Below are 13753 nucleotides of genomic sequence, written 5' to 3' on the forward strand. Positions count from 1 at the left end.
TGAGAGATAGGGTCTTGCTCTGTTGCCCAGGCTGGAGTGCAGTGGAACAGTCATAGATCACTGTAACCTCGAATTCCTGGGCTGAAGCAATCCTCCTGCCTAAGCCTCCTGAGTAGCTGGGACTGCAGGGGTGCGTCACCATGCTTGGCTAATTAAAAATTTTTTGTGTGTGTGGAGAGGAAGTCTTGCTCTGTTGCCCAGGCTGGTCTCGAACTCCTGGGCTCAAGCGTTCCTCCTGCATCAGCCTCCCAAAGTGCTGGGATTACAGGCGTGAACCACCATGTCTGGCCTTAAATCTCATCTTTTAAGAGTGAGCTAGGGAACCTTAGAAATTAACTTGGTCCGTTTTAAAATATGCATTACTGTTTGTATTTATTTATGTTTATGGTAATGTAAGTATTGGGTTACTAAACCTTATTTATTGGAAGAAAAGAAAATGATATCACCCCTAGACGTGTTATATTGTAGGGCAGAACTCATTCCCACACAAATGGGACATTCCCTTTGATGAATTGTTCTTTTAATGAGATTTTTCATGATTTAATTCATTTTAGGATGATTTTAACCTCTTCCCTCTAGTAGTGTAGAATCTTTATATGAGTAGACCCCAGGAGAGCCTGATTCTGATCAGTCTTATTGAAAGGCTTAGAATCCTGTTGTGAAGATATCTTGGGCCTAACCTCCCATCCCAGCCGCTTAAGAGAAATGATTAAGCAGTCTGTGGATAGCAGTACAATGAAATATGATTTTGCTATCAAAATGACAAATGTGTAGGCTATGTAGATTTGTAGAAAAGTTGATACAAAAGATGTTAATCATAAAAAGTAAGGTTCACTTTAAGTCATACGTGATAATTACAACTATCAGAACTATGTTTGTTTAGCTATAACAATCAGAAGAGGTTATTTATTCAACACATATTTTATTGAATACGTACCGTACCAGTGCAGGAAATACATGATGAATAAGATACCGTCCTTGATCTCAAAGAACTTAAATTCTTTGCTGGAGGAACTTAAATTGTCTAGGGTATTAAATCTTAGAAATGGGTGATGTTTTTCCCAAAGGGACACTTAAACAAACAACAGAAGCCATTTCTTTTTAAATGTAAAGATGGGTAAATATTTAAGAAAAGTGTAACACTACAAAAAGTAAGAGTGTAGACATAGCAGTAGAAATTATAATTAAGTATGTTTGAAGGTAGTTTTTTTTTTTTTTTGAGATGGAGTCTCGCTCTGTCGCCCAGACTGGAGTGCAATGGCTCGATCTCGGCTCACTGCAACCTCTGCCTCCCGGGTTCAAGCGATCCTTCTGCCTCAGCCTCCTGAGTAGCTGGGATTACAGGTGCGTGCGCCACCACACCTGGCTAATTTTTGTATTTTTAGTAAAGACAGGGTTTCACCATGTTGTCAAGGCTGGTCTTGAACTCCTGATCTCGTGATCCACCCGCCTTGGCCTCCCAAAGTGCTGGGATTACAGGCGTGAGCCACCACGCCCAGCCCAAAGGTAGTTATTAATGTATGGTATGTATTTATCTGGAATTGACCTGGTGAATACTAGAATGATAAAAAGGCAAAAACTGCAATTACTTTTGCACCAACCTATTATATGGCTCGAAATAACAGTGCTTTGTAGATCTAATTGAAACAATTTCTCTACAAGAAATACTTTGGAAACAGAATTATCTTATTTATCCTGAATGTGGAGGCCAGGTTTATTTTTATTTTCTACAGTGGAAGTACTTAAAAGTGGCTGTTTGTTTATGTAGTAGGCAGGAAAAAAATGAGAGAAGCCCATGGTTTGGAGTTCACATTTGTTTGCTTTGCAATTAGGTAGAATCCTTTTTTTTTTTGAGACAGAATCTCACTCTGTTGCCCAGACTAGAGTGCAGTGGCACAATCTGGGGTCACTGCAACCTCCACCTCCCAGTTTCGAGCAATTCTTCTGCCTCAGCCTCCCGAGTAGCTGGGACTACAGGCACGCACCACCATGCCTGGCTAATTTTTGTATTTTTTTTTAGTAAAGACGGGGTTTCACCATATTGGCCAGGCTGGTCTGGAACTCCTGACCTTGTGATCTGCCCGCCTCGGCCTCCCAAATTGCTGGGATTACAGGCTTGAGCCACCGTGTCCAGCCACAATTAGGTAGAATTCTTTTAACTCACTTCCCTGTACTACGATTACTGTTATGAAAAGCGTGCTCAGACTTCCTCTAAAACACACTACAGTGTATAGAAAGATCTACGGAGTTAGAGAAAGAAAGAAGTGCAACTAACACCTTTTCCTTTCTTTAAGATTAGACATGTTAAGTTTCATGTTTCATTGGTTCACGTTTTCTCTTCAGGCTGTTTTCTTTTTTTCTTTTTTTTTGACGTAGTCTCCCTCCGTCGCCCAGGCTGGAGTGCAGTGGTGCAATCTCAGCTCACTGCAATCTCCCCATCCTGGGCTAAAGTGGTTCTCAGCTCACTGCAACCTCCCTGTCCTGGGCTCAAGTGGTCTCGTGCCTCAGCCTCCCGAGTAGCTGGGACAACAGGCAAGCACCACCAGGCCTGGCTAATTTTGCATATTTTGTAGAGACAGGGTTTTACCGTGTTGGTCAGGCTGGTCTCAAACTCTTGATAAAATAAATGATTAATTGTAGCATTTTGGTTTTCAAAATGAGAATTGTGTTTAAAATGCAAAAGGAGGAAAGAAAGTTATATGTAATTTTCCTATATTTAGTTTTTATTTTACTTCATTGGCAGTCTGGGTAAAGAATTCATAGAAGACAGAAGACTTGGTTTCTAGTCTTGGCCTGAAACTTTTAGCTGTCACAACTGGGGGATGCTATTGGCATCTAGTGGGTGGAGGCCAGGGATGCTGCGAAACATTCCACAGTACACAGGACAGCCCCCTTACAGGTTGAAGGTTTATACAAATAATGTTAAATCTCTTTTTTTATGTTAACGTGGAAAAATGTTATTTTGGTTCCCATGAGAAACTGCTACTATTTGAAATTAAAAAAAAAAAAAAAACAACTAAAGGGAACTTGGGGAAAATCTATGCAGGATATGAACAGGAAAAAAGAAAAAAACCTGACCTAGAGATAAGAAAGGAATTTTGGGAAAAAAACATAGGAAGGAGGATTTTCATACAATTAGTATATATTTTTTTTGATGGCATTCCCCCAGTATGTGCATTTGTTATGATGTTTTGGAACTTTTTATGGCATGGCTTTAATTCAGAAAGTGGTTGCTTGGATTTTAGAAGCAAGATGTCAATATCAGAGTAACAGCTCTTACATACAGAAATTATTTCAGGGTGCTATAATTTTGAAAGCCTTTTAAATATAAATGATTAGTTACGGCATTTTGCTTTTCAAATGAGAATTGTGTTTAAAATGGAAAAGAAGGAAAGAAAGTTACGTATAATCTTCCTATATTTAGCTTTTATTTTACTTCATTGGCAGTCTCGGTAAAAGATTCATAGAAGACAGAAGACTTGGTTTCTAGTCTTGGCCTGAAACTATAAGTAAAGTAAACTAACTTTGCCTGTAAAGTAACTGAACCTGTTTCAAAATGAAAGCTCCTTAAATGCCTGCCTGCCCATAAGAATTACAGATGCTTTATTTTTGGAGGCATTTCTTTTTCTCTGTTATGTTTGCTTCTGAGTTGTAATGAAAAAACTTCAGTTTGGTTCTATATTGTTTAGTTTCCAGTGTAACAGTTGTCTGTGTCTATCAGCATATGTATTCTTTTTTTCTTTCTTTTTTTTTTTTTTTTTTTGGCAGTGTCTCCCTCTGTTGCTCAGGCCGGAGTGCAGTTGCATAATCATGGCTCACTGCAGCCTTGATCTCCCAGGCTCAGGTGATCCTTCCACTTTAGCCTCCTGAGTAGCTGGGACCACAGGCATGTGCCACCATACCCCACTAAATTTTAAATTTTTTTGAAGAGACAGGGTCTTGCTCTGTTGCTCAGGCTGGTCTCGAGCTCCTGGGCCAAGTGATCATCGTGCCTTGGCCTCTCAAAGTGCTGGGATTACAGGGTTGAGCCACCATGCCTGGCAAGCATATATAATCTTGTCTGTAATGATTTACTTAAAGAGAATTTTTTTTTAAAAGTGAAAGCATGTTTATTAAGAAAGTAAAGGAATAAAAGAATGGCTACTCCACAAGCAGAACAGTGGCATGGGCTGCTCAGCTGAGTATACCGATAGTTACTTCTTGATTATATGCCAAACAAGGGGTGGATTATTCATGAGTTTTCCGGGAAAGGGGCAAGGATTTTTAGAACATATAAGGTAACTTCTGGGCATTGCCATGGCATTTGCAAACCGTCATGGTGCTGGTGGGAGTGTCTCTTAGCATGCCAATGTATTATAATTAGCATATAATGAGCAGTGAGGACGACCAGAGGTCACTTTCCTCGCAGTCTTAGTTTTGGTGGGTTTTAGCTGGCTTCTTTACCGCAAACTGTTTTATCAGCAAAGTCTCTGTGACTTGTATCTTGTACTCACCTCCTATCTCATTTTGTGACTAAGAATGCCTAACCTTCTGGGAATGCAGCCCAGTAGGTCTCAGCCTTATTTTACCCAGCCTCCATTCAAGTTGGAGTCAGCCTGGTTTGAGTGCCGCTGACATATTTTCCCTCATCCTTTTACATGGGAACCTTAATCCTAAGGATTGCAGAGGGACAAAGATCTATCTTCTGTGACTTCTTCAGGCTGAATAGGGGCAATCATATTCCTGCCTAACTATAGGGTATCTTGTACCCAGGGTAGAGAGGAGCTCAGTCACACGACGTCAGTTTGCTGAGGGCTGTTCACAACTCTGAGTTCTGTTGAGTTCACAACACAAAAGGTGATATCTAGAAGATTAATAAGATTAATAATTAATAAGTTCAATTTAAGAAAACATTCAGTAAGCTTATCCTGCATTCCTACACAAAGATTACAATAGCGATATATTTCACGACAGTAAAGCAAAATAAGTAAAATTATTCCAAGTAAACTGAATAGAAAGGTGTTCCATGAACTGGGCAATTGTTGGAACCAAGCTGATATAGGGTTATTAACTGATTCCAATATATGCCCAGAATTAGAATACTGATCCAGATGTTAACATTAGCCATCCCTCTTGTTTCTTCTGAGCTGCAGTTAGAGATCACTGATTGGTTCACTGAAATAAGCAGAGTCAGTCCAAATTGCAGGGAAAAACTCAAAAACAACTGATGAGACTAAGGTGTACCATAGTTCTTGAAACATAATTTTTCTCTTTCCTGTCCCCCATTTTCATTAAAAACAAATCGTGATAGGACTGATAGGATATGATGGTTAGCACAATAAGCTTTAGTCTTATTATACTTGGCCTGATTGTTTGAAATAAGTGCAGTAAGAATAATGATTTGCCACATAGGCACTTTTTAATTGGCTTTGATGGAACTTTGTTCCATAAGGAATCTCAGCTGAGGTGTTTTTTAAAGCAGAGCTCAGCCATGGGTTTGCACAGTTAAATACAGGTATGAGTTGGGTAAATTCCTCTCCTTTTGAGGTCCCAAGATAACTTGACACGCCTGGGACTGTAGATAGTGACATTCTTTATTTACAACAGATCAGGAACCTCGTACAGGGACTGTGTAGACAAGGTACATGACCAGTTTTCTCAAGGGGCTTTTATCAGTTCTGTAAATCAAATTTGATTCCTTAAAGGAAAGCACAGCATTCCAGTCAAAACTTGGTAAAATAACCAGTTTCTCCAGTTGTGTCCTGTGCAAAAGAAAACAGATTCTTACAGAAATGTAAGGGATTGATGGGTAAAGAGTGTTTTTTTTGATTATTATACTTTAGGTTTTAGGGTACATGTGCACAATGTGCAGGTTTGTTACATATGTATCCATGTGCCATGTTGGTTTGCTGCACCATTAACTCGTCATTTAGCATTAGGTATATCTCCTAATGCTGTCCCTCCCCCCTCCCCCCACCCCACAACAGTCCCCGGAGTGTGATGTTCCCCTTCCTGTGTCCATGAGTTCTCATTGTTCAATTCCCACCTATGAGTGAGAACATGCGCTGTTTGGTTTTTTGTCCTTGCGATAGTTTACTGAGAATGATGAGTAAAGAGTTTAAAAGCTGTTTATACATGCATTATATTGGGTATGATATAATTTATGGTTTCTTGTTTGCAGCTGTTTGTATCTTTTTAATCCCAAACCAGACAAATTTATAAATATTTTATATACAACTTATCTTGGAAAAAGTTAGATGTAAATAATTCATCTTAATCTATATTTGAGAAATCTGAGGGGTATTAGGAAACTCATGAGTGAATGAACATATAGATTGGATCAAAGGAGGTGAGTATGAGAGTAGGGAGACCAGGTAAAAAGATGTCATAGTCATCTAGAGGTGAGGTTAGTAAGGGCTAAGCCATTGGTAATAATGCTGGAGGAAAAAGAGGTTGTGTTGGACTTATCGAGAGACTATGTATTGGACTCCCACATGGTGTGTCTTCCTAAGAGATTTGTACTGGCAATTTTGGTTATACTCAATTTCGATTCAAGTGATGACTTTAGAACCCAAGCCCTGCTTAAGACATCATGATTCCATGCTGATAGACTGAACAGAATTGGAAATGGGAGTAAGTCTGCATGACTTTCGGAGTTCTTAACTGTTAAGAAATTTTGCATAAAGTTTGTGTTTTTGTGATGGATTAATGGCTATAATTTGAGAGCGTAGCTACATTGTTGAGTATGTATTTGTTAGAGTTAACCCATCAGATATTAAAAGTACCTTTTCCCCCTTAGAGTCCTTGTCCATTTAATAAGTGTCTTAGTCCGTGTTGCTATAAAGGAGTACCTGAGACTGGGTAATTTATAAAGAAAAGAGATTTATTTGATTCACTGCAGGCTGTACAGGAAGCATGGCACAGGCATCTGCTTCTGGTGAGGGCTTTAGGCTGCTTCCATTCATGGCAGAAGGGGAAGGGGAGCTGGCTGGTACCGAGGTCACAAGGCGAGAGAGGAAGCAAGAGAGATGGAGGAGAGAGGCTCTTTTTAACAACCAGCTCTTGAGGGAGCTGGTAGAACAAGAACTCTTTCTCCTACCCTGGCCCTTCAGGGATGGCATTACTCTGTTGATGAGGGATCCGCTTCCATGACCCCAACACCTGTTACTACACCCCACCTCCCAACACTAGCACACTGGGGGTTAAATTTCAGCGTGAGATTTGGAGAAGTCAGACATACAAACTATAGCAGTGTAGTAGTATCATCTGAGGAGATGTTATTCATGCTGGGTGAGGGGGAGGAATGGGAGATGAGTGAAGGGTGCTAGACTCTAGGATACCTTTCCCCCATTTCCCCACCAAGCCAGTTCTTTTCTTTCTTCTTGTGTTTATACCTTAAGATTTCTTTTGAGAAAAAAGGGTTAGGGTTTATAGCTAAAAATGTTTGAAATGATTGCTATGTATATTTATAATGTTTGGATAAAGACTGATATTCTTTTTTAAGAAAATACATTTTCCTCCCTCATACTTACCTAATGCATTGCTATTTTCATGTATTAATACAACTTTATATAAAAGTACTTTTATTATATGCATATTGTAATATGGAAATGTAATATGGGGATGTCAGGTGATTTTTCTGTGATTTGAACGTTTTGATTTTTCGTTATATTGTGTTCCCACGTAGTTTTTCAGTTTCACTTATTATATTTGTTTTTGCCTTTTCTGTAGGCTTTCAACAGACCTCACATCTTTCTTCTTATGAGATTATAACTCCTTGGAGATTAACTAGAGAACGAAGAGAAGCCCCTAGGCCCAATTCAAAACAAGTAAGTTATATCTTGAGAAATAATATGTGGTTAATTTTTTTCTTTTCTGTTTTAGCACAAAGGTGTTATTTGTAGCAGTGATCAGTTCAGTGAGTTATTACTTGGCTGTTACTTAGCATAGCACCATATGGTACTGATGTCCACTGGATGTTATGCTAGTAAAAGCAACATATTGAGCCTTAATATCCTTTTTTTTTTCGAGATGGAGTCTTGCTCTGTCACCCAGGCTGGAGTGTGCATTGGTGCGATCTCGGCTCACTGCAACCTCCACCTTCTAGGTTCAAGTGATTCTCCTGCCTCAGCCTTCCGAGTAGCTGGGACTACAGGCGTGTGCCACCATGTCTGGCTAATTTTTTGGTATTTTTTAGTAGAGACAGGGTTTCACCATGTTGGCCAGGCTGATCTCAAAGTCCTGACCTCAGGTCATTCGCCTGCCTCGGCCTTGCAAAGTGCTGGGATTACAGGTGTGAGCCACCAAGCCCAGCCAGTATCTTTTTTTTTTTTTTTTTAAAGACAATATGATCAACTAGAAACATAACAGAATAGAATAAACAGAATTCTATCACTAGGGTAGGCTGCTGATTATATACATTTTAACTGACAGGCAATGGTCACAGTGATTTTATTATAATAAGAATTATAATTCTTATTATAATCATATAACCTCACTCAGTTTGTGATAGCTAGAACACTTTATACTATATCTTCACTGATGGTGGAGAGTGATAATGTGTTAAATGCATATATTTTATGTTAGAGAATATTTACTAAAATACAAGTTTTATTTTCATATTGGAAGAAACCTACTGTGCTGTAAATGGGGTAACCAGTGCACAGAAATTATTTTTTCTACTATTCTTTTGTAAAGTTTGTTCAGAAATAATCTATTTGGACTTTAATTTTATAAGTCCTTCAACTTTATAGAAGTATAATTAAATTTTATTATAATTTAACAATGGCAGGTAATAACGCATAGAATTTAGCTTATTATGAATTAATATCTGAATTGCTGTTACACCCAGAAATGTAAGGCAGCTTGCCTGTTTTTTAGGGAGTGGGCATTGTAAAAAGAACAGTGGAGTTGAGGATCAGGAACTTTTAGTTTTGGTCCTCCCTGTGAGTACCACCACGTACTAGTTGGGTTGGTCACTCAACTCCATTTACATCTCTCCAACTGAGGAGTAAATGACTCTAAGATCTCCTCTGTAGATGAATTTATACATTTTACTTGTTTTTGGTTTGAACTGGACAGCCTACCATTTGATTATGTTTTGTCTTAGGATAGAGTTAATCAGTTAATCCCTGTTTGGGTGCGATCTTCGCTCACTGCAGCCTCTGCCTCCTGGGTTCAGGTGATTCTCGTGCCTTTGCCTCCTGAGTAGCTGGGACTACAGGCATGTGCCACCATGCCCAGCTAATTTTGTATCTTTAGTAGAGATGGGGTTTTGCCATGTTGGCCAGGCTGGTCTCGAACTCTTGGCTTCAAGTGATCCACCTGCTTCAGCCTCCTAGAGTGCTGGGATTACAGGCATGAGCCACCTGTTTTCCTCCTTTTCTTCAGTCAGTGGTAGACTTTCAGCCTAGGGACTGTGTTTTCTACTTTTTTGTGTCTCTGATAGTATCTTCATTTAGTACTTCCCTCATTAATACTTGAGATCGTCATAGATAACTGTCATTTTTATGCTTTGGTTAATATTTGGAGAAGTGATATGGTCAGTGCATATTGAACTGGATTTTGCTCATTCAACAGTGAATGTAATTAACTCGTTCAAAAGTATTTATTGAGTTACTATTATATGCTAGGCACCATTTAGGTATTGGGGATGTGGCAGTGAACAAAACAGACAAAAATTTATGCTCTTGCATGAATGCAATCTTGTATTCTATGGAGCTTGCATTCTAGTGAGGGGGGAGAGAGAGAGAGAAAAAAAAAAACCAACAACAACAAAAACAAAAAAACCCCCCAAACCAAAAATGTATATTACTTCAGATGGTGATAAGTGCTATGGAGAAAATTAAAGCAAGAAGGGGGATAGGGAGGCTGGAAATGGTGGGTTGCTGGGGAGAGGATTGCATTTTTCAGTAGGATGGCCAGGGAAAGCCTTACGAGAAGGTAGCCCTTTAGTAAAGACTAGAAGGAGTGGAGTGAACAATCCAGGCAGATACTTGGGGGAGGCGTAAACTATCACAAAACAATCTTCAGTCTCTCAGATTTCTTTTTAGTAGAAATAGCAGTGATGTTTTTACATCATGTGATTGTCTAAGAGCAGAATGAGTAGAAGGGCACATGACAAAGCTGTGGCAATAGAAAGAGCTTGGTGGTTTTGATGGCCCACTGGAGATTGGGGTAGATGATGAAGGGTTCTTGGATTCCCATGCAGGATGTGGAGGTAGATGACAGGATCATCCATAGGTTGGTCTAGTGCTTAGAAGTCAGAGGCAGATGTGCCGTAGTGAAGGGGATGATGCTGTTTCTTGACAGAAGGTTAACTGAGTCTGGAAACGGAAGGGAATATTAAGTAGACACTTCTGATAATGTTAGTTGTCGAGTCCCTCCATGACTTTCTTTTTTATTAAAGAGTTAAGACAAAGTCACATCTCTTAGTTCCAGAGATCACGTTAAGCGCTTGTGGCTAATGACATGGTGAATTGCTGGGGAAGTTGTTTCAGAGTTGTCTGAGGTAGAGAAGATGATCCCATGAATTAGAAGACGTGTATATATAAGTTACTTTAATTCCTTGACTCTAAGATGCCATCAATTGTGAGACACACCATATTGTTTTATGTACTACTAATAAAGACACAGAAGTGGCCCAGCAGGGTGGCTTATGCCTGTAATCCCAACATTTTGGGAGGCTGGGTGTATCACCTCAGGTCAGGAGTTCAAGACCAGCCTTACCAATGTGGTGAAACCCTGTCTCTACTAAAAATGCAAAAATTAGCCGAGTGTGGTGGTGGACGCCTGTAATCCCAGTTACTCGGGAGGCTGAGACAGGAGAATTGCCTGAACCCAGGAGGCAGAGGTTGCAGTGAGCCGAGATTGTGCCACTGCACTCCAGACTGGGTGACAGAGTGAGACTCCATCTCAAAAAAACAAAAAAAACAACAAAAAAGGAGGTGCTGCTAGTTAGACTAGACTGCTTTGCCTTTGTATGATGCATCCTCGTTTCAGGGACGTTAACGTGAGGGAAAAAAGCATGTTTTAGAATTGATGAAATGAGGTAAGCCCTGTAATTCGTATCATAAAAGGAGTTGAATTTATTTTTAACTTTATATAACTAGAACTAGGGATAATTTCTTGAAACCAAGAGTTTCATTTCATTTAGACAAAAGCAGGAACTGTCTTGTACTGTAGGTAATACATCGATGGACTTGAGAAGATAATCCCTGCAATTATAGCTGAATTAGAAATGAATTTAGGAAGAGTTAGATAGACATGAGGTTATTTTCCACGATCAGTTATGAAAGGAAGGAAGGGATGATCAGAGTATATTTTTTATTATTTAAGAATAGACACAAAGTTCTTCTATTAAACAGTTCAGCCAGTACCAAATTATTTTAATTCAGGATGGAATTTCCTGCATCTTATAAATGAGATATTGTTGAAAAGTAATTTTTAAGATGATGTTTTATTCTTCTTTTCTCCTTCTGTGCGTTTAGGTATCTTATGTTATTCAGGCTGAAGGAAAAGAACATATTATTCACTTGGAAAGGAACAAGTAAGACATTTAATTTATTTTGGCTTTTCAGTAATGTTTTTCCAATAGTATATTGGTTTTCTTTCTAGTTTGATATGGTTTAGTGGATCCTGAACCCTGGGATTAAGCAGATTTAGCTCTTCATATTGGTGCTGCACAGTGGCAGCTGGCTGGGCAGGCAGTGACTTCTAAACAGGAAAGAAGGCAGAGACCGGAGCCAAGTAGCTCCAGTTTATTCTTTTCAAATGCATCACTAAGGGAGCAAAGGCTACACATATGTGGGGGAGATGGGGAGAAGGGGAGCCTGCAGTGACTGAATAGGGTCCAATTACTGGAAAGACTAAGGTTCCACAAGCTACTTCCATGCCTACTCACATAGACTTTAATAAAGGTAAAGGATATAATGCATCAGGACAAAGAAAGTGCAGGCAGTCATCAAGGCACGACCCCCAGAGTCCTTTCTCAGTTGCACAGATGTGTTTTGCCTCCAGATTATGAACCACTGAGATATGTGTGAGGCATCATATTTTCTGGGGAACCCAGGCACAAGTTTACTGAAGGTATCTTTTCTACCTCGCTGATCATGTAGCTAAAGTCAGGCTGTGTACCCAACTAAATCGGATAAAAATCTTCCGTTTATTCATCTCTAGTCAATATAGACAGGCTGTCAACCATTGTGGAAGACAGTGTGGCGATTCCTCAAGGATCTAGAACTAGAAATACCATTTGACCCAGCCATCCCATTACTAGGTATACACCCAAAGGATTATAAATCATGCTGCTATAAAGACACATGCACATGTTATATTTATTGTGGCACTATTCACAATAGCAAAGACTTGGAACGAACCCAAATGTCCAACAATGATAGACTGGATTAAGAAAATGTGGCACATACACACCATGGAACACTATGCAGCCATCAAAAAGGATGAGTTCATGTCCTTTGTAGGGACATGGATGAAGCTGGAAACCATCATTCTCAGCAAACTATTGCAAGGATAGAAAACCAAACACCGCATGTTCTCCCTCATAGGGGGGAATTGAACAATGAGAACACTTGGACACAGGAAGGGGAACATCACACACCAGGGCCTGTCGTGGGATGCGGGGAGTGGGGAGGGATAGCATTAGGAGATATACGTAATGTAAATGATGAGTTAATGGGTGCAGCACACCAACATGGCACATGTATACATATGTAACAAACCTGCACGTTGTGCACATGTACCCTAGAACTTAAAGTATAATAATAAAAAAATATATATATATAGACAGGCTGGTCCTGGGTGCCTCCAGGGGAGTTTTGAACTTGAAATGGCATATTTATGAATCACTAGTTAGCACATTGCATCTCTGACTTGTCCATAAGGCCTGGAAATAAGCATACAGCTGCTCCAGTCCTGCTGCAAGAGAACCTGATGCTCATAAACATGCTTGTTGCCACTGAACCTCCTTAACATGGAGTGAAGCTTTGGAAATCAGGAATAATTGTTTCTTTCACCAAGTGAGACAGAAATTTGCCTCCATACTTAGGAGGTTAATTCTTCTTATTTATATAGAACTTTAAGAAAAGAGTGTAAAAAGCCATTTATTTTTCTAATGTAAATACAATGTATTGTCAATAACCCAGTTTTTACTTTTCCTGTGAGTCATATCTGAAAAATTTAGGGACATTATTTATGTTGTCTTAAATTTTTTGCAACTAGCATTTTAAGACCATTAAAAAATGTATAGCTTAATATTAAATATTATTTATGAATAAGTAATGTACATTATTTCAGAGTTGTCTGTTTATGAGCTTTTTTTTTTTTCCTTTTTTTTTTAAGAGACAAAGTCTTACTCTGTTATCCAGGGTGGAGTGCAGAGGCATGATCATAGCTCACTGCAGCCTTGAACTCCTGGGCTTAAGCAATCCTCCCACCTTAGCTTCCTGAGTAGCTGGGATTATATGTGTGTGCCATTATGCCCAGCTAATTTTTTATTTTTTGTGGTGACAGGGTCTCACCATGTTGCTTAGGCTGGTCTCAGACTCCTGGCCTCAAGTGATCCTCCTACCTCAGCCTTCCAAAATGTTGGGGTTACAGGTGTGAGCCACTGCACCCAGCTGTTTATGAGCTTTCAATTTTACAGTAGCACATTTTAAAATAATAATTTATCTGGTGAAAGTTCTTATTTACTCCTGCTTGTCTCCTCTAGGAATAATGCCTTATGAATCGTGTCCTTAGTTGTAGATAGATAACATAT

At 39.4% G+C, this 13753-nt stretch overlaps 1 protein-coding gene across 1 annotated transcript in view; it reads left to right on the plus strand.

Moving 5' to 3' along the window:
- ADAM9 (ADAM metallopeptidase domain 9) overlaps positions 1-13753 on the plus strand; it is a 110069-nt gene that overhangs the window by 3816 nt on the left and 92500 nt on the right. Inside the window, exons 2-3 of the mRNA XM_055296028.2 lie at positions 7711-7808; positions 11469-11527. Of these exons, the coding sequence (XP_055152003.1) occupies positions 7711-7808; positions 11469-11527 (157 nt within the window). The remainder of the gene's footprint in view (positions 1-7710; positions 7809-11468; positions 11528-13753) is intronic.

The sequence above is a fragment of the Symphalangus syndactylus genome, chromosome 10, assembly GCF_028878055.3.
Source record: "Symphalangus syndactylus isolate Jambi chromosome 10, NHGRI_mSymSyn1-v2.1_pri, whole genome shotgun sequence".
NCBI classification, from domain to species: Eukaryota; Metazoa; Chordata; class Mammalia; order Primates; family Hylobatidae; genus Symphalangus; species Symphalangus syndactylus.